The sequence below is a fragment of the Barbus barbus genome, assembly GCF_936440315.1.
Source record: "Barbus barbus genome assembly, chromosome: 38".
NCBI classification, from domain to species: Eukaryota; Metazoa; Chordata; class Actinopteri; order Cypriniformes; family Cyprinidae; genus Barbus; species Barbus barbus.
This window is the reverse complement of record NC_136716.1, coordinates 13,912,201-13,939,917: the sequence shown is the minus strand read 5'-3', so window position 1 is coordinate 13,939,917 and position 27,717 is coordinate 13,912,201. Positions and strand designations below refer to the sequence as shown.

General features: G+C 38.9%; 2 protein-coding genes across 4 annotated transcripts in view; one reads left to right on the top strand and one right to left on the bottom strand.

Annotated features, from left to right (window-relative positions):
- odad2 (outer dynein arm docking complex subunit 2) overlaps nt 1-25,402 on the top strand; it is a 71,761-nt gene extending 46,359 nt beyond the window's left edge. For both annotated transcript variants that reach the window (XM_079398430.1, XM_079398429.1), the window contains exons 16-20: nt 8,863-9,105; nt 11,656-11,770; nt 15,554-15,742; nt 15,979-16,200; nt 24,456-25,402. In XM_079398430.1, coding sequence (XP_079254556.1) covers nt 8,863-9,105; nt 11,656-11,770; nt 15,554-15,742; nt 15,979-16,200; nt 24,456-24,569 — 883 coding nt within the window. In that variant the 3' untranslated portion in view covers nt 24,570-25,402. The remainder of the gene's footprint in view (nt 1-8,862; nt 9,106-11,655; nt 11,771-15,553; nt 15,743-15,978; nt 16,201-24,455) is intronic.
- The window catches only part of rab18a (RAB18A, member RAS oncogene family), an 83,739-nt gene continuing 66,723 nt past the window's right edge, over nt 10,702-27,717 (bottom strand). For both annotated transcript variants that reach the window (XR_013783190.1, XM_079398433.1), the window contains exon 9: nt 10,702-11,751. The gene's annotated coding sequence lies outside the window, so the exon portion shown is untranslated. The remainder of the gene's footprint in view (nt 11,752-27,717) is intronic.

Here is a 27,717-nt window from a genome sequence, read left to right as displayed (position 1 = left end):
CATTTACTCATTCTCCTGCCGTCCCAGATGTACATGGCTTTCTGTCGTCTGTGGAACGCAAACAGAGATTAGAAAAAGTAATCCAGCCAACTATCAAATGAGTGTTAGTTCATTTTGTGTGATTTTTGATGCATTAACTTTGAGGATCCCATCAACCTGCTTTTTATGGACTGACAAAGATGGATATTTTTTCAGGTTTTTTTTTTTATTCTGTTGAAGACAAGTATTTTTGTTCTCAAAGCACTACATTTTTATGATTTTCTTTTTCTTACATTTGCAACACATTTTTCACCATATTTTTCACCATTATTTTATGCAGAAAAGGGTCTTTTTATCAGTGTATTAGTTCTTATATCAACTCTTTATCTTTATCCAGAACATAATAAAAATTAATTTGATGCTAGATGTGCCAAACTAGAGTTACCTCTCTCACTTATATTCACTTGCGCAAGTGGCTGGTTTAAAGTTTTAGATGTCAGCTGTATAGAAAACCACTGTGTTACTGGCAGAATATTTAATGCAAACTTGGACATGAAGAAAGAACTGGTTTTATTACAATTTTTTTGTACAACATCAAGGTCGAACACAGCATTTGGAATAAAACAAACCAACCATTTATGTAAAATTAAATCTGCTGAGGGAGTGGAGTGCTAGGTCAGTGATCATTTACCAGGGAGTGTTTTCCCAATCCATCTGGTCTCAGTGTAAGCGCAGTGTGCCATTTCAGAAACAATCAAGGCCTGGCATTTTAAGGCGAAAATCATTTCAGAATGTATTTTACAGTGGTCATAATTTTGAGGTGCTTTTCCTCCTTATTTTTCTGAGAGTCCTGGTGTTGCCAGCAGCAGACAGCATGTCTTTGTGTGGCTGATGAGAGGGCTGATCACGTGAGTCCAGCAGAAAGAGGGGTTCAGGGCTAGGTCGAAGGGGCTTTTAGAAGGTGGTAGTGACTAAAGAGGATGTGAGGCCTCCACAAATGTGCTGGGAAAGGCATATGTTAACCATTTACCCGATTAATGATGCATAAAATTAAAATTGTTATTATAACAAGAAAAATATTATAATGATTATGCTAATAACCTGAATTTTATTATACACAAAGGGTGATATTCAAGGGTGATATTCAAGTTTTTAGTTACATAGGGCTTTTAATGCAATATCACAGTCATCTGTGATCTTTCAGCTAAGAATTCATGAAATGCTTAATTACGAACTAATTTCTAGTGATGAATATTCTAAATAGGCCAAAATAATTGAAATGGACTGAAATCACTGACCGAAACAGTGACTTTTAATTAATGCCATCCAATGGAGTGTTTTAGCATGTCAGCACTTCACCGTTACCAAAACTTATGCCGGAGCAGCAAAAAAAAAATGTTTGGCTAAAATATTGAGAGCTGGCTTATTGCTGAAGAACTTTACAAAAAAAAATTGAACAGCATACAGAGTTCAATAACCCAGTTACCCAAATTTAATTACCAAAATTTTAGCCAAATAAACACTTGGTTTCAGTGAAAAATAAAATAACACAAAATAAATAAATAAAAATGTGCATCACTACTGATGTGTTATCTTATTTTCCCACGGCAGTGCCATCAGAGTTCATAACTGTTTAATTTTGAAATTACTGTCTTTTGCTGTTGCTAACTCTGACAAGCTTTACAGAACATCCCATAGAAATTAACTACAAATTTCTATGAACAGTGAAATACTACACTGAACATATATATAAACGCAACACTTTTGTTTTTGCCCCCATTTTTCATGAGCTGAACTCAAAGATCTAAGACTTTTTCTATGTACACAAAAGGCCTATTTCTCTCAAATATTGTTCACAAATCTGTCTAAATCTGTGTTAGTAAGCACTTCTTTGCCGAGATAATCCATCCACCTCACAGGTGTGGCATATCAAGATGCTGATTAGACAGCATGATTATTGCACAGGTGTGCCTTAGGCTGGCCACAATAAAAGGCCACTCTAAAATGTGCAGTTTTATCACACAGCACAATGCCACAGATGTTGCAAGTTTTGAGGGAGCGTGCATTTGGCATGCTGACTGCAGGAATGTCCACCAGAGCTGTTGCCCGTGAATTGAATGTTCATTTCTCTACCATAAGCCGTCTCAAAAGGCGTTTCAGAGAATTTGCAGTAACGTGTAACCACACCAGCCCAGGACCTCCACATCCAGCATCTTCACCTCCAAGATCGTCTGAGACCAGCCACCCGGACGGCTGCTGCAACAATCGGTTTGCATAACCAAAGAATTTCTGCACAAACTGTCAGAAACCGTCTCAGGGAAGCTCATCTGCATGCTCGTCGTCCTCATCGGGGTCTTGACCTGACTGCAGTTCGTCGTCGTAACCGACTTGAGTGGGCAAATGCTCACATTCGATGGTGTCTGGCACTTTGGAGAGGTGTTCTCTTCATAGATGAATTCCGGTTTTCACTGTACAGGGCAGATGGCAGACAGCGTGTATGGCGTTGTGTGGGTTAGCGGTTCGCTGATGTCAACGTTGTTGATCGAGTGGCCCATGGTGGCGGTGGGGTTATGGTATGGGCAGGCGTATGGTATGGCCAACGAACACAGGTGCATTTTATTGATGGCATTTTGAATGCACAGAGATACCATGACGATATCCTGAGGCCCATTGTTGTGCCATTCATCCACGACAGTGGCGGCTGCTGGTGAAGCTCATTTTCGGACTACATCATACAAATTGTCCATTTATTTATACGTAAATTCTGCCCTACATTCCTTTTCATGAAAATGCTCTGTGACGCTGTCGTACCAACTAGGCGTCTTTTCCAGTGACTTGACCAGTGCCCTCTCAATGGCCAGCAGAGCTAGGCTGCTTAAACGGTCTTGGCCCATTGTGTTACGGGTGTAGGACTTGAGCCGCTTTAAACAGGAGAAGCTCCTTTCTACACCTGCAGATGTAGCTCCAATTGTTGCCACTAATGACAACAGTTTGTAAAGAACACTGTCCAGCTCCATGTCTTTAACCCCCTGGGGTCTGAGGGTGTTTTGGGGGCCTGGAGATTTTTTGACATGCCCTGACATTTGTGCTTTTTTCAGTTGCTTATAAATATATAAATGGCTAAAGTCTAATAACACAGTAAACAGCACAAACTGGGCTACAATAATATGTTAGCAGCATTTATGTACTTGATTTTGTTTTCGAGAAAGCAACGTTTATGTGTGGTTAGTGAAAAACTAAAATTTTGAAGTCACTAAAATAAGGCCATAAAACCCATACAGAACATTTGTTCACAAGACTTCTGAGAACTGGATCTTGTAGCCTAGAATTTTTGCTTCAAAATAACGTGAAAATCATCTTGTTTATTTGCTCACAGAAAACAATATATTGATTTAAATTTCCTAAGACACTTTTTGAGTAAAAAGGGTCTATGCGAGAAGGCGTCAACCTTCACATTCACACCTGAGAAGACAGGCCTGCACAATGAGCTTCATAATGAGCCATTTAGTCAAGTATGTGACTGAGAGGGAAGAGTTACAAGAAGGAATATGAGGACAAAATAATATATATAAATAATATAACATTTTATTAGGAACAATCAATCTTTCAAAGCTGACTTTTTAGCATCATTACTCCAGTCACATGATGCTTCAGAAATCATTCTATTCTGATTTGCTGCTAAAAAAAAAAATATATATATATATATATTATTCTTATTATTGTTGTTGAAAAGAGCTAAGATTTTTTTTTTTTTTTTTTTTTTTTTTAGAAAGTTCAGAAGAACATCATCGTTTGTAACATGATGTCTTTATCATCACTTGTGTGCTAAATAAACGTTTTAATTTCTATATATACTGTCTCCAAGCTTTTGCACCTGGCATTTTCATAGTGTATATTGTTTATGTGCTTTGAAGGGGAAAAAACAACAACACATTTTGAAATGCTGGGTTATTTCTCTCAGCAGATCTTCTTCCAGAAACAGAAAGTATCCGGGATTAACTTGTTTGTTTCCGCTGACAGCATTAGATATAATGAGTTGAGATGGGAAAACTGGACATTGTGTTGGTTTCATACGGATTACTTTAACATAGAATATTTGTTTTGGACGTGACTTCATTTAAAAGTAGATATTTCAAGCTTTCTATACATATATTTCTCATGTATTTGAGGCGAGTATTCGCGGAGATTCGGGTTTTATTTATGTTTCTGTGAAGAGAGGTGACAGAGACGGCAGAGAACGCACCCCAATTACTTTCTCTATTTTTTAAAAGCACATTGTTTTGTTGTTATGACTATACACAACTAAAAGTAGACCCTTTGCAGTTTCAAATGATACCTTACTCTCATCTGTAAGATCAAAACTCGTGGAGTATTTTAGTTAGTTTTGCGTCAAAGAAAAAACGAGACAGCCCGCACCGGTGGGTTAAGGAACACCAAGTAATCACACAGCTTTCCCCTGTTATGATGAAAACTGGCAATTTCGCCAAGCAAATACCAATAAGTTGCAGCAGTTTGTCTTTCGACTACACTTGCAAAAATCCGCTATGGGACTGAGCTCGAATAGCTTCAATGACTTCTTATAGGACACAATCGCTGTCAATCAAAAGGAGATGCAGTCTTTCGACAGACCCTCCAATCATCACGCAGAAGCCCGGAGTCCAGCCCCGCCCACTCCTCCATTCACCCCCAGAGACGCTGAGCGTCGGGGGGCGGGACATAATCGCAGCATTTATCCAATGACCGTCTAGTTTTGAAGCACTGAAAAAAACTGTTCAAAGCAGCCCCATTGAAGTCAATGGATGCTAGGCTTCAACAGGCAAATACACTGATGCTACGGGAATATATGAGAAGGAAATCGAGTCACCTGCTATATGTAGCTGATTCTGAACGAACTCGTCTCTGAGATGAACGTGTTCTAACGCATTTTTAATCAATAAAATGTTAACATAATAGTACATATTTGACCATGAATGTTTTTACATTATAGGGGAAGCCGAGCTTCCCTTGCAGTCTTAAAGAAATCCCCACTGATCCACGACCATCACCTCATGTTGCAGCATGATAATGCACGGCCCCATGTTGCAAGGATCTGTACAAAATTCCTGGAAACTGAACACATCCCAGTTCTTGCATGGCCAGCACACTCACCAGACATGTCACCCATTGAGCATGTTTGAGATACTCTGGATCGGCGTATACGACAGCGTGTTCCAGTTCCTGCAAATATCCAGCAACTTCGCACAGCCATTGAAGAGGAGTGGACCAACATTCCACAGGCCACAATCAACAACCTGATCAACTCTATGCGAAGGAGATGTGTTGCATTGCGTTAGGCAAATGATGGTCACACTAGACTGGATTTCGGACCCCCCGGACCCCTCCAATACAGTAAAACTGCACATTTTAGAGTGGCCTTTTATTGTGGTCAGCCTAAGGCACACCTGTGCAATAATCATGCTGTCTTTTTTTTTCTTTATTACTTTTTATTGCATTTTAATAATACACATGTACATATAAATTTCCATGTAACAGAGAGAACACACCAAAAAAGAAAAAGAAAAAGCTTCTCAGTATTTTACATTAATATAATTTTCTTTTCTTTTTTGTCTTCTATCAGCACATTTCCAACTGCCATTTTAAAAAAATTTGAAAGGTCCCCAAACTCCATCAAAAATTATGTATTTATCTCTTAATATGTAAGTTATCTTTTTCCATTAACATATTTGTTACCATTTCTTTTAGCCATCGTCCTATATTTGGTGCACATATACTTTTCCAATTTAAAGAAATAAGTCGTTTCGCTTGAAGAATACATATATTTATAAATGTATACTTTTAACTTGATCTCCTTGGGATATAAATGAAATAAAAAGATTAACGGTGACAGTGGTATGTTAACATCAAGGATCTTTTCTATCATTTCTTTCACATCTTTCCAAAAATTCCTAACTTCTTCACACTCCCATATACAGTGATATAGCGTTCCTTTAAAAACACTGCATCTTAAGCAAGTATCTGGGATATTTTCATTATATTTATGCAATATAACTGGAGTTATATAAATCCTCATCAACCATTTATATTGTAGCAGTTTCAGTCGCGTGTTCATTGTTAGGGATTGAGCTTCCTTGCATGCTTCCATCCAGTCCTCCATCTGCATATCGTCCTTAAGATCCGATCTCCAAGCTTCCAATTTATAGTTTGAAGAGTCCTTTGAACCTGACACCAGCATATTATATAATGAAGAAATTAAACCTTTACTAAAACAATTTATTGTCACTTCTTTTTCCAAAATAGACAATGGTGGCATATCAAGGGAATTATTTTGTGATTTGAGGATAAAATTTCTTATTTGTAATTACTTAAAGAAATGTTTTGTAGGAATATTGTATGTATTAACTATTTCCTCAAATGACATAAGAGTATTGTTCACATATAGATCTGCTATCTTTTGAATGCCCTTGTCAGCCCAAATCTTGAAACCTGCGTCAAATCTGCCTGGTTTAAATTTTTCATTGCCCCAAATGGGACTAAAACAAGATAAAGGGTAGAAGGCACCTAGATATTTTTTCACATCAAACCATACGGTAATCATATTTATAACTATAGGATTGGAAACATTTTTTTTAAGATCTTTCAATTCTGAGGAATATAAACCCACATTTAAAGGCAGGCCAGACTTAATGGCAGCCAATTCCATATCCACCCAAGACGGGCAGTTCTGAGATAAAAAATAAAACATAATTGTTCTAAGTTGCACAGCCCAATAATACCAATGAAAATTAGGACACTGTAGACCTCCTCTATCATATGGCAAATATAGAAGTGTCAGACGGAGTCTGGAACATCTGTTATTCCAAATGAATTTAGTGAACATTTTTTTAAGTCGTTGAAATAGATGTTTAGGGGGAGGCAGAGGAATGTTCTGGAATAAATATAAAAATTAATTTTCAAAACATTTATTCGACCAATTAAAGATATGGGTAAGGACATCCATCTTTCTATAGAGGTACTTACATTTTCAAGAAGTGGATCATAATTTACTTGCACAACATCTCCTAGTTTTGGTACGATTTTTATACCCAAGTATGTAAAATGGTCAACTATAATCATGCTGTCTAATCAGCATCTTGATATGCCACACCTGTGAGGTGGATAGATTATCTCGGTAAAGGAGAAGTGCTCACTAACACAGATTTAGACAGATTTGTGAACAATATTTGAGAGAAATAGGCCTTTTGTGTACATAGAAAAAGTCTTACATCTTTGAGTTCAGCTCATGAAAAATGGGGGCAAAAACAAAAGTGTTGCGTTTATAATTTTGTTCAGTGTATGTAAAATGTGCTCATAAAGTAGTAACAATTTATTGGAAATTATTCTTAAATGGGCTGGAATGAAGTGACATACCTAAATTAATAATAATAATAATTTCTCATAACAATTCTCAAAGTAAACTGAAAAAAGAGAAGCATAATTGGAAATGAATTGGAACTGAAAAACTTTTTAACGTTTTATATGCAATTTTAAACTAACACCATTAACCTACATTAGAAGAGTATAAAAGCTTGTCAACAGGTGCGAAGTCAGGAATGTTTTAGCTGTGGGTCTTAGCAAATGGACAGTTGTTTTGATTTTTGTTTTGGTCACTTAGAGATCTAAAAATTATTTTTGCAGTCTTTAGAATGCCGTTAGGAGCTCTAAAACGGTGCATGCTCACTTTTTAACCTTTTTTAAAATTATTTTTGGTGGTAGCGACTGACTGACTAGCTGTTTCATGTTGTTTCTCTTGGCATGAGTATTTGGCAGGTTGATGTTGGCTTTACAAAAATAGACAACACCCACAGTCCATTAATCAGAGGTAACATGTAATTGCTCCACAAATTTAATGTTGCATGCTGATAACACTGCACTGATGGCATCTCCGTTTTACATGCTATGTTTAAGTGTAGGCCTGACCTTTTTTCTGACTTTTATGCTGTGCTAATTTTGGTAGCTTTTTTTATTTTATTTCTGTTTTACTTGCAAGAAAATGTTTCGTTGACTTTGACCAGAGCCAAGTGGCCTTGGACACTCAATGGTCTTCAGGACTTCTTAGCCAGAAACCGTAACTGTGAATAAAAACAGCCATATAGCTTAACCGTACATCAGAGATTAGTTGAGGCTCCCTGCAACCACATTATATGCCTTTTAAATGTTTACTGTAGTTCACCACTACTTGGAAAACAAATCTTTTCAAAAAGCTCTTGTTGTCTTGCTCCAAACCAGAAAATGTGGTCATTGAGCATAAATGCATATCGAGCGCAGCGTGGGAAATGTTGCGGTGATAAAGCATCACCGGATTTATTCTCCTCCGAGATATCCACAACCCATACGAATGCTTCCTGTTGCTATTTAAGGTTTTGTGTCTTCATGTTTTTATAATCCATTGCATGATGGAAAAAAATGCTTCATTAATTATAAACAAACCATTTCATGTTTTTGTGTCCATTGAAGAAAGGTCCTTCAGAGCAATATTGACACAACTTCCTCTCTTTCATGGAATTCCCATGGATTTCCCATTATCCCATCAACTACCACATTTAAACACACAGGGGAAAATCTCACTATTTATTACAAAACTTTATACAGCTTTCAACAGCTGTGATTTTAATTTTTTTTAGTAAGTGTGTTCACAGAGGAAATGTGCCCAAGTTTGGGGAAAAAAGAGTGTACCATAAATGGTTGTTGTGTGGAAGCAACAGGAAATTGTATGTTTCTTGGAGACGTTTCTTGAAGCAATTGATGACTTGGTATATTGAGTGATATTTGTTGAGTATTATTTAATTGAAAACACTTTGGGCATGCATATGAGTAATAATTTCTTGCTCTCTTTCTCTCTCATAGGTTTCAGGAGTATAAGGCACTAGAAACTCTGGTAGGTCTGCTCAAAGACCAACCTGAAGAGGTACTTGTTAATGTAGTGGGTGCTTTGGGAGAATGTGGCCAAATATCGGAGAATCTTGCCACCTTCCGCAAAAGCAGTGGTATCCAGCCTCTGGTCAACTTACTCACCGGCACCAACCAGGCCCTTCTAGTCAACGTCACAAGGGCCGTGGGAGCCTGTGCCACTGACCCTGAGAACATGGCGTAAGTCTTACGTCTTACTACAACATTCTTAAATGTGTCCTTTACAAATCAAATACTAACTCTCTGCATTGTATTACTATAACACATTTCCCTGTGCTCATATCAGAGTGTTTTCACTGCTTTTGTATTACCTAATCAACCTGGATTCAAAACAGTTGTCCAGAAACAATCCAGCAGCTGATAATGCTCATAGTATCCAACCTTGGCCTTGTAATCTCTCTCACTGTTGCCATTGATGGGCCCTGGGATGTGCCACTTGACCAGTCTCCATGCTCCGCACATGCAGGGCAAGAGCCCTCAGCCCTGGTCCTGTAATTACAGGACTCGGAGATCTGTGTTTACTCTACCTGCTGTGAGACTCATAGCTGCGGCCAGGGTGGAGGCCTTTTATTGTCTCAATGCGGTCAGTTTGTATAAGCTGTAAAGCACTTCTGACAACGGCCATTGGACTTGCTAAACAGAAACAGGCAGGCGAGCATAAGCACAGATGAGTACACGGAATGTCTTTGTCAGCTTACTGTACTAGATTATGGTCTGTGTTATGTCATACAAAAAAAACCCACTGTATACTCATGAAATAATAGGAAGAAACACATTTTAGGGTGCTCTCACAGGCTGCATGCAAAAACAAATGAACAACGTGACCAGTGTAGTCTAATTTTGGGTATCGAATCGGAAATCTGTATCAATACCCAGTCCTAGTGGTGACATATGGTTAATAAACAGAAAAACAAGAATCATAGTCTTTAATATATGCAGAGCACAGAACTGCTGTGTAATTCACACATTCACAGATATTTGGGTATTGGTTTTTCTGTATATTTATCACATCTGACTCTCATTGCTTTTACAAGACTGTTATAGACTGCAGTCCCCTTCTTAATTAATGCTGGACACAAATGAAGAGCGTTTTGTTCCCCTCTCTTCGGCACCCAAGCTCACACAGCCTTTGTCTGAAAGATTAATACGTTTATGGATGTGAGCAACCACAGTGGTGTTGTAAAACTCCACAAAGCTTGTTTTTGAAGAAATAAGGTCATTCATTTAATTTTAACTCTTTGAGTGACCAAGAACTTCAGTCCTGTAGACCTATGTACCAGCTCTTGAACATGTTGTTCTTATTTTCTCATGGAATCTATATTTAGGACTTGTCTTTTTGTTCCCATTTCCTTGTTGTAACAGTCTTTTTTTTAATGTTTTTTCATTCTTCTTTGTTCCATGTTGATGGTTTATTTTGAGATTTAAGCACAGTAGTCTACAAAGCAATTAACATAGCTCATATATGATGATTGTTTTCTTGCATAGAATAGCATGTTCAGGCCTGTTTCTGAAATTAAATAAAATAAAAAGGAATTCATGACGGTCTGTCCTCCACACATAACAAAATAATCTGTCAAAACTCAAAATTATTGGTCAGTTTAAAACCATACTAATGTCCTTTTCAAAATGATTTATTGAAATATTAGATCTTTATACATCTAATGGCCAACTAAATTTTCCATTTTTGTTGTCAAACACACAAACTTCCACAGCGAAACCAGCCCAGGAACTGATATCTAGATGCATCCTACTACTGTAGTGTTGAGTGCATCTTACCTGTTCAAATGCAGCATTATGTCTTGCTCCTGAAGGATTTAGTGGCCTCTCGGGATAGCGTGGGGCTCTTTCTGTTATCATGCTTCTCAAACTGATTTATTATGAGGATGGGGTCGGGGGTACGCTTCGTGTTAAGATGGCTCTGACCAGTTCTCAGCCCGGCCTCCGTTCACTGGCTCCCCCCTTTGTGGCGTGGTTTAGCAATTATGACAGCATTGAATGTCGGCTTTGTCGCTGGATGCACACATGGGAAACAGGTTACATGTTATTTATACCTGACAAACGGACCGCACTGAAGAGTCATTTTCCCGTTCGTCCCAGAGCCTGACTACATCCTTTAGTAGAATCATATCCGCAGCATGAAATACAGCCTGTTCTTAAGTAAACCTCACTCAGAAGCAGTGAAATATAGAAAGACTTGTCTCCGAGAATGTTTGACTTGGAAAACGTACTTTCTCTGGGTTTTTTCCTCCGAGGAGTCGCCGACAGGAACCGAGTTAAACTGTGCGCTCCGTGCAAGTGTGTGTGAACGTGTGTGCTTGTCCACCGTCTGCTATAAATATCCGCACGGACCTCCTAAAAGGATTGTACGGGTCAGGCCTCGGCCAGGCTGATGCGAACATGTTTTAATGGAGTTGTTGGAAGGTTTGGAAGGTGAGCAGTGTGTACCAGCATAAGGGACTGAGCAGGTGGGATGTGATGGGAAAGCCATGCTGAGCAGCTTTCTGATCTGCTACTGGAATGTTTTCATCATCACACCAGGAGGGGATAGTCTGCTGCAAAAGCCAAACTGAACCCTGGGAAAAACAGACATAACAAACATGTTGGGAAAACAAGTCATGAGCTTACACTGTACATTGCACTGTAAACTATATAATGGGGAGTGATAAATCAGGTTGGTGTGACATCTCTCTCAGTATCCAGAAGATACAAGTTGTTATTCTTCCCTCTCAGGATAATCGATCGTCTTGATGGTGTACGTCTTCTTTGGTCTTTGCTGAAGAACCCCAATCCAGATGTTCAGGCCAGTGCTGCCTGGGCCATCTGCCCCTGCATTGAGAACGCAAAGGTATGTTTAATTATGCCCAGTTTTGAAACGTGTTCATCTGTATCTCGCATGTTGAAATGATGGTGTTTCAATAAACACAATAGAGAATCCTCATAAATTGAGTGCTGGCATTGTATATATCAGGGCTGTCCAAACTCGGTCCTGGAGGGCCGGTGTCCTGCAGTGTTTAGCTCCAACTTGCCTCAACACACCTGCATGGAAGCTTGTAGTATGCCTAGTACAGGGATGGGCAACTTCGGTCCTGGAGGGCCACTGTCCTGCAGAGTTTAGCGCCAACCCTAATCAAACACACCTGTTTGTAGCTTTCTGGTGAGCTTCAAGACATTGATTAGCTTCTTCAGGTGTGTTTGATTAGGGTTGGAGCTAAACTCTGCAGGACAGTGGCCCTCCAGGACCGAAGTTGCCCATCCCTGGCCTAGTAAGAGCTTGATTAGCTGCTTCAGGTGTGTTTAATTAGGGTTGGAGCTAAACTCTGCAGGACACCGGCCCTCCAGGACCGAGTTTGGACAGCCCTGGTATATATGCAAAATTTTGACTAGAGATGCACAAGTTGCCCAAATCTAATGCCTTTGTGGTATCAGTACTGAAAGAACACGAAGAACAGAGAAGCTTATGCTTGCAAACAAACTACTAAATGCACATTTAACCTAGAGCGCTGCCCTCTATATCATTAATTTTCTACCAATTCACAAGTAAACATAGAAATCACACGTTCAGATTTACAACTTCCAGTAAGTCTGCTTTCTTGAGCCTCTTGTGTAACGCATTAACACAAATGCATTATTGTTCCTGTAGATTATCAGCACAGTTGCAAATAAAAGATCATTGTTATATAATGTATGTTTATTTTTTTTATCTAAATCAAAAATTCTCTTTCTTATCTTTTCTTTCTCTGTGTAGCCTCCTGGCTGTGATGTGTCACTAAAAAAATGCAGGTTCACTTCATGGACTGCAATGGGTCAGCAGCCCTTAGTATGCGCATTCGGGGAGAGGAGAGTGAGAATTGGTGGAAAAGGCTATGTGAACCTGATCGGCCTCACAGCAACAGTTATTTAGATAAAGGTCCATGTGGATTGAGTTAGCAGCTCCAGTGCCAGATTTATGAGAATCATGCTTGAGGAACTGCATCTGGGGATTTCAAAATCCCTACCAGGGCACAAACACGTGCTCACAGCTGCTTACTATGAACCCTCTAGTGATTATTAGCTACTGTAAGATAATTCAGCATGTAGTGTTGTCTGCTTTAATGAGGATCATGCTTAAGTAGTGTGAATAATCAAGGTGTGGTCCCATTGATGATTTATGTGAAGTTTTGTCTGCGAAATGTATGAAGCACAACTCACACAGAAATCACTTTCAAACCAAACACTTTTATGTTGTTTAACAAGGTGAATCAACAATCTTTTGCCTTGGGCTCACCTTCACTATGCAGTTGAGTATGTACTCAATGTTACTATGTACTGATAAAATGTAAATCTCGAAAATGCAATGTAAAGGCTCTGATATGGTGAGGTTTTCTGTTCTTCATTCATATCTAGAAAGAAGGTCAAAACAGCTGATCAACGGCATAATCTTTGCAAACATATTGCTGGGGGTCACATATTTTTGAACCAGTGGCAGTAGGTAGTTAACAATTGGTACGAAGTCTTTCTAAAAGTTCTGCCTGACTGCTTTGTATCAAAAACACCTTTTTGGATAGATCATCTGATTCTTTCCTTGTTTTCATTAGAAATACATCGGCTTCTTGAAAGTTGTGACACACTGAGCTGTCTGTCAACTGCACCAGTGACACTAGTCAGGCATGTTAAATATGTGGCAGAGCCTGTCGGTGAGAGAGATCACTCTGATTGACTGTTCAGCTTGGCGAACCATTGCACAAAAAAATGGAAGTGATGACAGCATATAAAAGATGAAGCCAAGTGGGCATAGAAAGACCTCAACTAATCAGACATATTCAGAGACTTTGTAGCGAATCCGTAGTAAGGCAAGCACTGCTTTGTTTACGGTTTGCATATCTGCAGCCCTAGATCTTCCGGTGTGTCTTTTTGAATGGTGAATACAGGCTACTGCCACCTGCTGGTTTGGAGAGTTATTTCCTCTAATGCAGGTGCAGAATTATGGTCGGTGGATGTAGTAGTGAAGTGAAGTGACATACGGCCAAGTATGGTGACCCATACTCGGAATTCGTTCTCTGCATTTAACCCATCCAACGTGCACACACACACCGTGAACACCCACTCGGAGCAGTGGGCATCCATTAATGGAGTGTGTTCAAGCACAACCAGAAGTAGGTGATGTGAGGAGACGCCATAATCTGCTTTTGTTGCTTTTGATGTGCGCTTAAAATTAGAACATCTTCCTAAAGCATTAATGTAAATGTTAAAATGTTATACCTCACACTCAATTCCCTGAATGCTACAATTTGTTGCGTGCAATTCCCCAATTTTTCTCTCTCATATTCACACTCTCAGCATCTTGTTCTTCCCTTTTTCTCTCTTAGGCCTTTTCCTTTCCCTCTTTCAGCTTGGCTTACATTGGTTTTTGTACACTTTGTTTTTCATCCGTTCTCCCTTTTTCTCCCTCACTCTTCCTCCCTCTCTGCACGTCTCGCTTCGTGCTGTGTTTGCTGATGTGGAACTTATTTGGGGATGTTTTTGTGGGCCCTGGGTTGAAAGGGTTCCTCAGTGACCCTCCGCAGCTGGTGGCTCTGCCATACTTCCTCTTCTGCTCCCGCTTCTCTCTCTCTCTCTCTAGCTTTCCCAGTGTTCATCAGTATTCTTGTACTGCCATTTCCTGTGTGAGACACACTACAGATTCCTCCACTCTCCTCCCTGATCCTCTGCCCAGACATTAGGGTTAAGCCGTGTTGTGAAATACAGGGTTATAGATGGACAGACTTTATTGTTCTCAAGAGAACCCTAGAGGACTGTACTTACAAGAGAGTCAGGGACTTTAGACTTTGTTCTCTAGGTTAGGAGACTCCAATTCACACAAAGCTGAACTCAAGTCATAGTTGTCGTGTTGTACATGAACAGAAGCAGCAACCTGTGGTACTCCATAATCATTCCTTGTCATCACAAGTGACATCTTTATTTAGTAAAAATAGTAGGTGGGAATACAAGATTGGGTTGTTTACTGAATGTTTGGCTTCATCTGATTCCAAAACCATAATCATATGCCTCTGTACCATCAATAAAGATATCACTGTACTATTTTATAATCATTCTAAACAGTCTGGTGCCATGCTGGCATGCTACATACCCTCTAGGCACTCTTTTATATTCAGTCCAGTCATTTCAGTTGTGCCAAAGTTGCCATTTCTGTGCAATATGTGTGGGCTTGTGTGTTTTTAATGCTTACTGTACTACTGCGGTTGACCCTCTACTTTTTCATGTGACCTGAGGCCTTTGGGAGAAAGCGCGTCCTCTATCATGGTGCCACAAAGCCTAAAACCAGCTCTGCTTTACACACACGCAGACAAAGGGAAAAATAACAAATGCTTCTTCTTTTATTTCAGCCATATTTCCTCTCTGAAGTGAGTATATTCTCTAGGTAGTGTGAACTGATTGAGTTTGACATGTACAGGTTTCATATGTGACAGAATGAGAACAGACTTGCTGAATCTCACAGTCTGCGTCTCATCCTAAAGCATGCTGTAGTGTCTCCATGAATCATAAGAGAAATGTGGCTATTCTCAATAGTTCAGTGAATGATTTGACACATAACACATAAAAATAAATGTTTTCGCAATTCATGACATTTTCTTGTTTTCTCTGTGTTTAGGATGCTGGAGAAATGGTGCGTTCCTTTGTGGGAGGTTTGGAGCTCATTGTTAACCTGCTAAAATCACAGAATAAAGACGTGCTGGCCAGTGTTTGTGCAGCCATTGCCAAAATTGCTAAAGATGTGGAGAACCTGGCAGTTATTACAGACCATGGTGTGGTTCCCATGCTGGCCAATCTCACCAATACTGTAAGTGCTGATCTAGTCATGTTTCACATTGACAAATTCACTTCTCTGAAATTAGAGGCATTTTTGTTATTCTAACGTAAGCCAAACAAACAGTAAAGACACCTCATAGTATTAATGTACTTTTTTTTTTACTGAAAATGTAACTGTTCAATTGTAACCAAACTAAAAATGTGTATCCGTCAATACTGGATTTAATTAGGTTTTCTCTGTCTCCCTCTCTTTGTGTGATTTTACAGGGGGACGATAAGTTACGGCGGTACCTGGCAGAAGCCATCTCCTGCTGCTGTACGTGGGGGAGTAATTGTGTATCATTTGGGGAAGCTGGAGCTGTAGCCCCACTGGTACACTACCTTCGATCAAAAGATCCTTCGGTGCACCAAGCGACAGCCCGGGCTCTGTTTGAGCTGTCTAAAGACCCTAATAACTGCATCACAATGCATGAAAACGGAGTAGTCAAGGTACTGCATGATCTCATTTTTCGCATTGCTCTCAGAGCTTTCTCAAGTACAAGCAGGGTTGGCACATGAAAACATCACTAATAAGCTTTGAGAGGATGTATTTAAAACTATATTTGAGCAATGAGGGCAGGAGAACAAGGCATGTTTTCTTTTCTTTTTCTTTTTTTTTGAAGGGGTGGGGGTGATGGTGTTGTAGGGGGGCGGAAGTTCAGCAGTGTAAACAGCAGTGTGTATACTGAGCTTCGCTCCGCCACCCCCCAGTTGTCCTCTGAGCCCTAGCATGCCAGGGCTGCTGAGCATTGAAAGGCTGTTGCGCGGGGAACGGTTGCTCAGCACACTGCTGGGAAGAAGGAGCAGAATGTGACTGTGGCATGACATTGCCCAGGACAGACTGGTCTGGGGTGACAGAACACTGCCGGTATACTTTCTAATTCACTCAATATGGTGCTCAAATAAAAAAATACACGCTATGTTAGACAACAATGTCTTACATGGTCTTTAAAACTTAAGTCTTAAAAGTAAATAAACGGATTTATGTGTTAGGTGTGATGTAGGTTTTATTGTAGCACTTTCAGGGTTATTTAGGGAAAACTGATCTCCGCTAATGCCAAAAATCAAGCATTTCAAGATGTGGCTGTTAGAGTGACAGGTCTAAACTGCAGCAGCTCAAAAGAAACCTAATGCATTTTATTATAGAACTCCATAATGTCACCTAGTGATTAGCATAACCCTTAAAAAACTATTCCACTCTCTGAAACATTTGCAAAAATTGTACCTTTAGGGGTACGACAGATTGTCCCTTGGGCAGTACCCTTAAAGGAACATGTTTTACATGATTTTCCATTACAAAATTCATAGTAGTAACTTAAGGGTGTATATATAACTACTCAAAGGTACAAATATGCACCTTTTAGGTGTGCATAAGGTACAAAGTTGTCATTTTTTAAAGGGGTCATTACATGAGAAATCAAATTTGCCTTGATCTTTTGGCATATAAGAGGTCTTTGTACCATCCTGCAAGTACCATAGCTTAAAACGTCCTACTCATAAATAAAGCATTTATTTAATTAAGCAACAAAAATGGCTCGTTTTGGATCCGAGGGGCAAGGTGACTTCACCTGGGCACAGTCATTTGCATAAACACTACCCCCAGAGCAAGACATCGACGAATAGTCTTCTCACCATAGACCCCACCCAATGGCATTCAGTCATTTAACAGCTTGACACATGATCACACTGAATGCAAGTGTCACAAATCGAAATTACAATTACTGCTGCTATCTTGTCTACACTGGATACAGTATACAGATGCGCGTTCGCTTTCTGACACAGTCCACATGCTTGAGTCTGTCGTCAGATGGACAAATGGAGTGAAAGAACGCTCGCTTTGACGCGTTTAGTTTAAACAGCTTGTTAGCGTCTTTGTATTTTATTTTAAATTTTTTTAATTCTTTATTTGACAGGGACAATAGACAGTCCGAAAACTGCCCCAGAATTAGCTACAAAGCTAAATTTCATCTGCTGTCCCTGGGCAGGAGAATACAAAACAAATTATGTGACAAATTATGTGACAAAAAAACATTGTACAGATACAGTATCAGAAGGATTCCAGCGCAAGGAACAAGTGGAGAGTTCATTTTTAATGGCACCCCGGATCGTGTCAAAGGATTGATCAGAGCATTTTGTTTTGTAAACCAGGCACAGTGTCATGGAGAGGTCACAATTTTCTGAAAGATGAAGCAGTACTACTGTATATCTGACTGCAGCTGCATCACAAACTTTAAGTAAATTATTTCATAATGCTTTGTCTGGAAATGACCATTTTATTTTGATTGTTGTCAAAACACACATGCCATAGCGAGGTGGCATTGATACGGTTTCCTATGCAGTGATGTTAGCCAATAATAACAGTGGACGATTACTGAGAAGCCTTAAAGGACACGCCCCTTAAAAACAGCCTGTTTCTGGAAGAGGTTTAGAATGAGGGTTAAAAATTATTTTTCCTCATATTTATAAATACTTTATTAACATTATAAGTAAACCTCAAGGAACATATTAAAATAAACCAAAAACCATGTCATGACCCCTTTAAGGGTACTTTCCCAGTGACAAGATGTTGCATCTCTAAATGTACTATTTTTGCACTTTTTTCTGACACTGAAAGTCTACTCTAAGAGGTCTGTTATATAGACTAAAACAGCAACCTTCATATACTCAGACTGGGTTCAGCATAGACTCAAGATACTCTCTACCTGATGACTGTGCAGTTAACACTAGTGAACTACGTATTCTTCAATAAAAGATTACATTTTATTTATGTATACTGTAATTCAGTTTGGGAGAAAAACAAAACATGTTTTGCCAATATTCAAATTTAACCACATTTCACTTTCCCAATGAGATTTTCACATGAGAAAACAGTTTGAGAGCTCGTACATACAGTTAAAACGCTTCCCCCACACCCCCAATAACAACTGGATATAAATTATGAGAGTGGTTGTCGTGTTGCAGCCAAATATTTTTTCCCATGTTCCTTTAATGGTGTGCTGTAGTCTGATGTGCTGGTGCAGTGAATGTGGTTCAGCTCAGCCCATAATTAGAGGCTGGACTGAACTTTGGGTGTTCCAAAAGAGTAATGTCCAATTTGCAAAAATCGTTAAGGCGAATGTTTTTTTGCCCGGTTCATGCAATGACAAAAACTGGACAGCTGAGTGTTTGTGTCTGTGTGAATGCTTGTGTCTGCATGAGTTGCACCATCCAACCTTCAATTGTGCCCTCATTACCTCATTAACTTGTTCTCACTGACATATTTGCTGTCTCCACCTGAACAACCACCACTACAACTGTTATTTAAAATGATATATCGGCTATTATGACATGTTAAAACAATATTTCCTACCATTGTAAATGGGTTTCGAGAGACAGTTTATCAGAGAACGATGTCTGCACTGCAGTCTAATTTATGAAGGGGTGTAAAACTCAAGACTGCCTCTTGCTATTATTGCAATCGTATTTCAGAGTCAGTAGCTCTTGTACACCCAACAGCTTAGAGCTGTAATGATTTCCTCCGCTTTCTCTCCCTTTCCCGCTTTGCATGCTGTGCCCTCTCAGACTTATGTTCAGCTCGACGTTCTTAATGGTGTAGAACTCAGTCCCCCAAGCTTTAGCAGAGGAAATTAAGCATTGAGAAAAAAGTATTTTACACTGGAAAATACATTAGAGATGGTCTCTGCACCCTCCAGCCTCTCCAAATTCTGTCTTTACACTTTTTACACAATTTAAACTCAAAAAACAACTTTTAATATTCCATTTGAATATTTCATAAAATACGAAAGAGCATTTTAAATTGGTTCTGAAACAAAAGCCTTTTATGATTTTACAAGTGTGTTACACCTCAAAAAAACAAGTTCAGCCCATTTGGGAACTACTATGGCTTGGGTTGCTGATCTCTGAAAGACACTGTTCAGCATGTTGTGTTTATGAGCGTCCTGTAGCCTGTGATAATTAAACACACACTCCGTTTGATTTGACATGTACACTCAGTATCTCACAGCTTTCATTCGGATGTGCCTTGTTGTGCCTGATGCTCAGAAAACTCTTTTCATCCAGTTTCTCTTTCCCTCCAGCACACCACCACAGCTTTGCAGATTGTTTGTTGAAACCATAAATCCTTGCAGACAGCTTTAGCCAGATTTTTCTGTTAAAGAACTCCTTTCATAGGCAAAAATACCTTTGCGAGACAAATTACAAAATACGAACGGTAATTATCAGCCATTTTCATCTGAGAGGATTCCAGCTGGTGCGAGTTGCCAGATCCTGGTATGTTTCTTGCGGCTTAGACTGTATTTTTTGTGGACTGTGAATCTGCGCTTATGTGTGAAAGCTCTGTGATGTTGCTTCTATTTTCCCTCCTGTCCTGTTTATGTGTTCAAAACAAACCAGTATGCATGCAAATGTGCTTATATGTGCAAAATATGAAGGAGAGAGCATGATTTAGCCTCAACCTGTAGAAATATTCCATACGTTTCCTTTTAGTCATGGTCTGTGTGTAGCAGGTTGAAGCTGCTGTGGATATGGCAAGCAGATGACATCCTTATACACACTCAGGCTATTCAGTCTTCTCTCTTTCCCTCTCTCTTGCTGAGCTCTCTGATCTGGCTACTGTAGCATGTGTCTGAAGTTTGGAGTGTTTTATGTCTTGAAACAGCATGACTCGACCCTCTGTTTCGTCTGAGGTGAGGAATGCAGGGTATCTCAGGTGTAAGAGTAGAAAAAGGTTTAAGAGATGTGTGTAGATAACACGAAAAGCCTTAAAATACTTTTTTCTTTGCATGTTTATTCAGGAATAAGAATAAAGAAAACAGAAGGGAGAGCCTGGAAAAGAATAAAACAAAGTGAATAGACTGAGGATAATTTCAACCTGAAAGTGTATATGGAAAATAGTAAAAGAAAGGAAGAGTATTTTGCTTATTTACACAAGTACATTTTCTCATAAAAAGCATCATTATAGATTTCCCAATTTGATTCGGTGTAAATTATTGATTCAATTTGATTCCAATTTTGAGTTCTAACGTCCATTTTGCTTAAAGAAATTTTGTTGCTGCTAATATGTAAATTATACAGGTTATGTTTCAGACTAGTGTTGTTACTGTTAACTTAAACTGAAAACGTGTAAAAGTTGTTTTTGGTAATAGAAATTAAGCTGAAATTAAATAAAATATAAATATAAGATTAACTAACTGAAATAAGTACTAAAATGACTAAAACGTCCGTACAAGTTTCAGAGAGTTTTTTTCTATCGTGGCTCTTCATGACGTAAACTAAGTGAAGTGAAGTGACGTATTGCCAAGTATGGTGACCCATACTCGGAATTCGTGCTCTGCATTTAAGTGTGTTTGTTGATGAACGTTTATAAACACGGTCCAGTTCGACGCTGGATTTGCACATCATTTGATACTGAAAGATGGAGCAGTCCCAACTATAAAAGATGATGATTCAGAACTGCAGATGGTAAATGAAACGCTCTGTGCTCGTCACTCTTTAACTCCGCTCAAGGCACGCCTCCAGGAGCTTGGCTTTTTTCGGAGAGAATCGTAAAGTTGTATCTTTCTTTTATAAATATGATAAAACTAAAGACTAAATACTACTCTATAGGTACTCAAGATTAACATGAGATTGGGTGAAACTGTGTGCGTTATGCCCCCTTTAATAAAAGCTCATTCAAAACATTATTAAATACTATAATAGTATATAAATGATATTAACATAACAGTTTTTCAGACTGATTTAAACGGGTAACTTTTTGAACTATTAAAAGAAACTACTCATTAGGGTAGGTTCGAGGATCAGACTAAACTGGTCACACTTTTTGATTCACTAAAAAGAACCAGTTCATGAGTCATTTGTCATGAATTGGATTACACTGATCGTGTTGTGTGCTTTTGTGTGCAGCTCACAAGAACAATATGCCATTTAGGGGACAAGTCATTTAGAACTGGGTTCTAGTTGATCAATGAATGGAGAAGAAAACTGGAATGTGAAGCAAAAAGGTAAAGAAAAAAGTAAGGGTAGATGATGAGAACAAGTAGAGGCGGGTGGACGGTGGGCCTTTACTGAGATTTAAACCCTCTCCTCAGGAAACGGCAACTTACCCCTGCTGCACTTAACACCACAACACCTACATGCGTGACATGGCATGTGTGTGCAAGCATGCATACATGTGCGAGAGCTTACATACATGTGCTTGTGCTGAAAGAGAAGCCTGGGAAAACATGTTTTCACTCTACCTTCCTGGAGGTCAGGATCCTCCCACTCTTGCGGCATATAAGACAGTCTTAGAGGCTCTGCTTCATTTTTCAAACATGAGGCAAGTTATCATGTTACTGAGGTTTGGGAGTATTTAACAAGTGAACTATTATAGTCTGTTCAGGAACCAGCTGGGAGAGCTGAGAGGGGCAGGGGTAGACAGAGAGCAGTGCTTATCTGAGGCTCCGCTCCAGGCCCTAGGAGCCCCTGTTTGGCCACGGCTGAATAACACTCTATGAGCTCTGGCAAACGGTGGCTGACCCTGTCGCGGTCATCCTCTGACTGCTCACAAAAGCAGCTTGTCTGAACGTGCTGGCATGTTACTGCAGCCTCGTGTTTGCATCCGTTCGCCTCTTTGAGGTGTTTTGGGATCTGTTTTAAAAACGGCAAATCTGGAAATCCAGCTGAACATGATAACTGATATATTCATGTGCTGGAGAGAGACTGATGAAATTATGTGAAGAACCTGGAAGCGATTTTAACAAATAAAGATGAGGAGAGATGCTATCGAATCTGTTGTTTTTGTGTAAGTCAGTTCAGTTCAGGAATCCGGTGGAGCTAATATAGAATATTAGTCTTACCATCTGTTTATTCTTCACTATTTAACTTTTAGCAAGGAATTTTGGGAATGTCTTGTTGAATTTTTGTCTGTGCCTTGGCTTAGTGTTGTCTATATAAACTTGGTGCATGTGTGTAGAACATGAAAAGAGTTCAAACTTAGCTTTAACACACATCTCAGCCATGAATAGATCTCAAATCCACAAGCACTGACACAGTTTTAGAAAGGATTTTAAGGATGTATATTATATTGGTATAGTACATTACCGGTCTATATTGGAGATTTTTTTATTTAATTTTTTTTAAAATTTCAGTCAATATTAGGTATTGTCATCTAATGCTCACCCCAAAAAAACATTCTATCATTATTTATTATATTATTATATCCAAGGAATATATTCTCTCATCATTTTTGTCCGACTGTGTCCATTTGGTCTGTGCAAACAAAGTTCACACTTCCAAAAGTACAAAAATACATTTTTAATTAGAAATAATCCAAATGAATCAAGCAGTTTAATCCAAGACTACTGAAGAAACATTATCACTTTGTATGATTAACAAATTTAATTTAGTATTTTATTCACATAAACATTGATCAACACACACATGTAGAGCCTATCAAATATGGTAAACAATGGTGCAATAAAACATATATGCAACCATAAACAAATATGATTCTTTCGTGCTTGCTTGACTTGTAGCATTTCAATCACTTGTAGCACTTAAATCAATTGCGTTATCGGCCGTAACATGAAAATATTCTTTAACTTACAGTATTGGTATCGGCCAGAATTTTGAAATGCAGAATAAGTGATATATGTGTGACAACATGCTCATATCCTGCCTTTAAGCATTTAGAAACAAAAAGATCCATGGTTTTTGAGAATCTGGTTTGACCATGGCCTGCTAAAGTAAAACTTCTGGCCTAAATGTGCTGGCATAAACTGGATGAAGCTCAATGAATGACCTCCTATTGGTACTGCAGTGAGGGACACACACATACCAAACAGATTTAGACTGCCCGTTGTGCCAGTGTGTTTTCCCGCAGTTTGTGTTTATTTAGATTTAGGAACGCGACTCGCCACTAAACTTTGTCTGTCTGTCTGTTTGTCTCTCTCCCTCCCTCGACAGAAAGACAACTGTATTATAACTTACCCACAGTGTGGCATTGGCACAAACTCTACCCCTTAGGTTCACTTTGTGTGACAGAATAATAAGCAACTCTCTTTTGTACAATAAAAGAAAAAGCTTTTAATATATAGCCTGAATGTTCCAGAACGTGGTCTTTTTTAGAGTCTGATGTTGAGAGAACGGATCAAAAGAAGCGGGTTGCACAAGGCTTAAGTGGAGGGATCTGATATGACCTTTGATCTGATGGAGGTTGCAGCCAAACTGTGGTTTAGTACATGGCCAAATGTTCAGGGCTCTACAAGAGGAGAATTTCTAAACAACTATTCAACCTATTCATTGCAGTAACAAACACAATTCCTCTAATATACTCACTCACATAATTTCTGTGCCATATTCTCACTTTCTACCTCTTATCTCGCTCTCTCAACGCAACTAAACACACTGATATGTGAGTTAATGAGTCAGCGCAGTGCTGCTGCCATCCAGTAGGCAGCGGGCCTTGGCAGCCACAGGAGCTGTAAACTCCTCTGGCAAAAATCTGCAGTGTGCAAACAGTTGCATTTATAGCTTAATAACAGATTAGATGTCTCCTTCAAGCCCCAGGAAAGAACTGCTGTAAGAGGCCTTCGTGAATGACTCTTATTGTAGCTATGTAGCTTATTGTAGCTATGTAGCTTATTACGTTCTGTCTAATGAAAGGAGAATGTTGGCCAGCGTTATTATTTCATGTTGTTTCTGACATGTTCCTCTCTTCTTCGCAGCTCCTGCTCATCATGATCGGATCTACGGATGAGATTCTGCAGGAGGCAGCAGCCAGCTGTGTGGCCAATATTCGACGTTTGGCGCTGGCCAATGAAAAGTCTAAATATGGGTAAAAGTGACCGCATCTTCCCTTCAATCTCACCCGCAGTGGGCAAGAAATGAGTTACTTTACCCACTCAATGAGTACAAATGGATCAGCTGGGATGCCCGATGTGTGTTTATTTCTATTTTACTTCAGCTCTGTAATAATAGGAAGCATTTAGCCAAAGCTAAACATGTCATTAATTAATTAGTTGGAGTCTACAACCCTGGCTCACCCTTGTTTCAGCCTTTTCCCTCAATTTCCTCATCGCAGCATCTAATTTAACAATAACAATAAACGCTTTCTTCTCCTATGTGTGTACACGGCAAATGTTCCACAGTTTACGTTCTCTGAAGTAGTTTCGAGCATGAATACAACACATTCACTAATGCAGCAGGTACTGTTGCCCACACGTCTGCGTAACAGGCACATCTGGTGATGTGACTTTTGTTTAAAAAGTTCATGCAACCCTGTAATTGAAGACTGCTTGCTGATTAAAGCAGAAGCACTCACCATATTTTCTTCTTCTCTCTTTCTAAGATGCTTACAGACACAATAGTTATTCAGGCCTTATGATGACCACATACACAAACATGTAGGGAAAATAAAACCAACAAAACACAAACATGGTTTCAACCAGACAAAGACCGTCCCATTAATGGGAAAAATTGCTCATAAATTCAATCAAAGGTGACGTGAATGGGCAGAATGCTTGGAGAACTTGAAACAATGCAGTAGCAGGTCCCTTCTGCACGGTGTGTAAATATGATTTTGTGTATAATTGACGTGCAGCAGCTCCCTGATGAGTTGGGAGTATTTTGTGTTATTATTTGTTATTGAATAAATATGGTGATGGCTCCTCTCAATGTCCTCATTAATTCTGCCTGTTAACTTTAGGAGTGAGTATGAAGAAAATGAGACCACCTCAACAGCACAGCAGCAGCGTGCCTTTTGCTCAGACAGCCCCATAAAATGTAATCCTTAAAAATAATCATTTTATATTATCGGCATCAATCCAATGTCCAGTACTTTCACTACCAGATATAATGAACACAAAACAAGCAAAGGATACAATTACGCAAACTTGTGGAACAAATAGTGGAAATTTGTCATATAATGACTCAAATGTCAATGCTGCACTGTAAAAAGTGAAAATGTGCAGTTATTAACTTGAGATTTTTTTACCTGATCTGAACCTGATTCTTGACTTTAGTTAGTGTAACCTACTGTAGATAGGTTGAGTCAACTATCTTTTATTCTTATGACTAAATAAAATGTGTTAATTTAGATAGTACCACATGAAGCAACATGGGTTTGTCTCAATGGTCCTGGCTGTTATTCTAAATGTGTAAAGATACATAGTTTGCTTCCTACCTAAGATTCCTGATTCAGAGGGTACTCATCCATCATTATCATTCTAGATTACAGAGTTTAGCTTTTGCAGAGCATCAGAATAGATAGGACAGAATGTTAGAAGTCTATTGAGCATCAAAATGAAATGGTTTACAGGCACAAGGTTGAATATTCTCAGTTTTATGGGAGCGAGGCAAAACGTGAAAGTTGTATAATAATAATAATAATAATAATAATGAACTATTATATAATCATATTTTTTATAACAGTAATATAATATTATTTGTATATTATTATATATTAATATTCAATATTATTAAATAAATATTTGAATATTGAAGCTAAAATATATCTGTGTTTGCATAAATGTTAATTTTTACCTTTTTGTGAAAATTTGTTTTGCCGATCAACCAAAATCAGTGTATTCTAGGTAATCTTTCTTTTACAGACTACAGAGAACAGCCTCTACTACAGAATATGTGGAAAACTGAATTCAAAGCAAGACTTATAGTTTTAATATTCTCAATATTCCTAAATTGTGACAAATTCATTAATAATGAACGTTTTTACTTCACCTAATAATTTAACATCTTATAATTGGATCTGAAGACATTGCAGTAATTATTACAGTGAAAGCGTAAGTTAAGCTTTATTATGCCAGCCTAAAACACTTGTGATATGTAAGAAATCACATTTGCAGTTTTCTACATCTAAATATGTGAAGCAGGAGACAAACGGAACTGAATATTTGAATGAATATCGAGCTTGATTATAGCTGATTTCCTGTGGCTCCGTATTTGTCATACTGGATTCTCCTGTGTTGAGTCTATCATGTATGGCTAAGTGCAGTTTACTTCAACAGACTATAAACCAAGAGACTCTAAATGAGAATCATTGTCTTCCGAGTATACGGCTCTGATCACCAAAAATAAATAAGGCCTTTTTAAACCCAAGCAGTGCAGATGTTACAACCGCTACTCTTCTTTTTTTACTTCCCCTCTTCATCCATCTTTGTCTCTCTCTGTTTCTCTCTCTGAGGTTGATGACTAGTAGGACATGCCTAACTAAGATCATTAAACAAATGTTGCGTGTTTGACTGAAGGACAGGAATTTATGGGATGGTGAGTTGAGGACAGAGGACATGTTTAAGTCATTGAGATGAGAATTAGTGCTCTAGCGTCTATCTTCCTGCCCTGTCAGCTCAAAAGTGCAGACCGTTCTCAACCACACCGCCTCAGCCTGTTCAAACCTCAGTTCACTTCTTTTCCAGTCATACTTTTGTTTTTAAAAATGATGATCGCTGAGTTCTTAAATGAGAGAAAAAATGTATCTCAATGCATTTGAACATGCGTCTTTGCAAACATCTTGTGGATCTGTTATTTGATCAAGGATATTTTTCAAAGCTAATGAGGGGTTTTTTTCATCTCACACACACACCAGTTGAGCCCTTAATATTTAGAAGTCAGTGGGGAGGGAAATACGCTGAGAAATGTTGCGGTCATGCTTCACCTAAACCTCCATCTCTGCCCTCGCCGAGAAATCTGACCTCATCAACCAGGAACCGTTTCCTTATTAGATTTTGATTGAATTACATTGAATACAGTCTCATTTGTATAAAATCATAATTCAGTGTGTTTACTTAAGGTCGTGGTGGGATGGAGCGATGAAATGCAAGTGCATGTGCTGCTTTTTGTGAAAATGAAACGCGTCTGTTTGAAGTGGAGGGTTCCCGCAGCACCCTAGGCAGTGGGATAGAATATTTCATAAAGAAACTAATGACTAGTAAAAATTTTCTTCCAAATATAAGAAGTGGCTTTGCCTTGCCT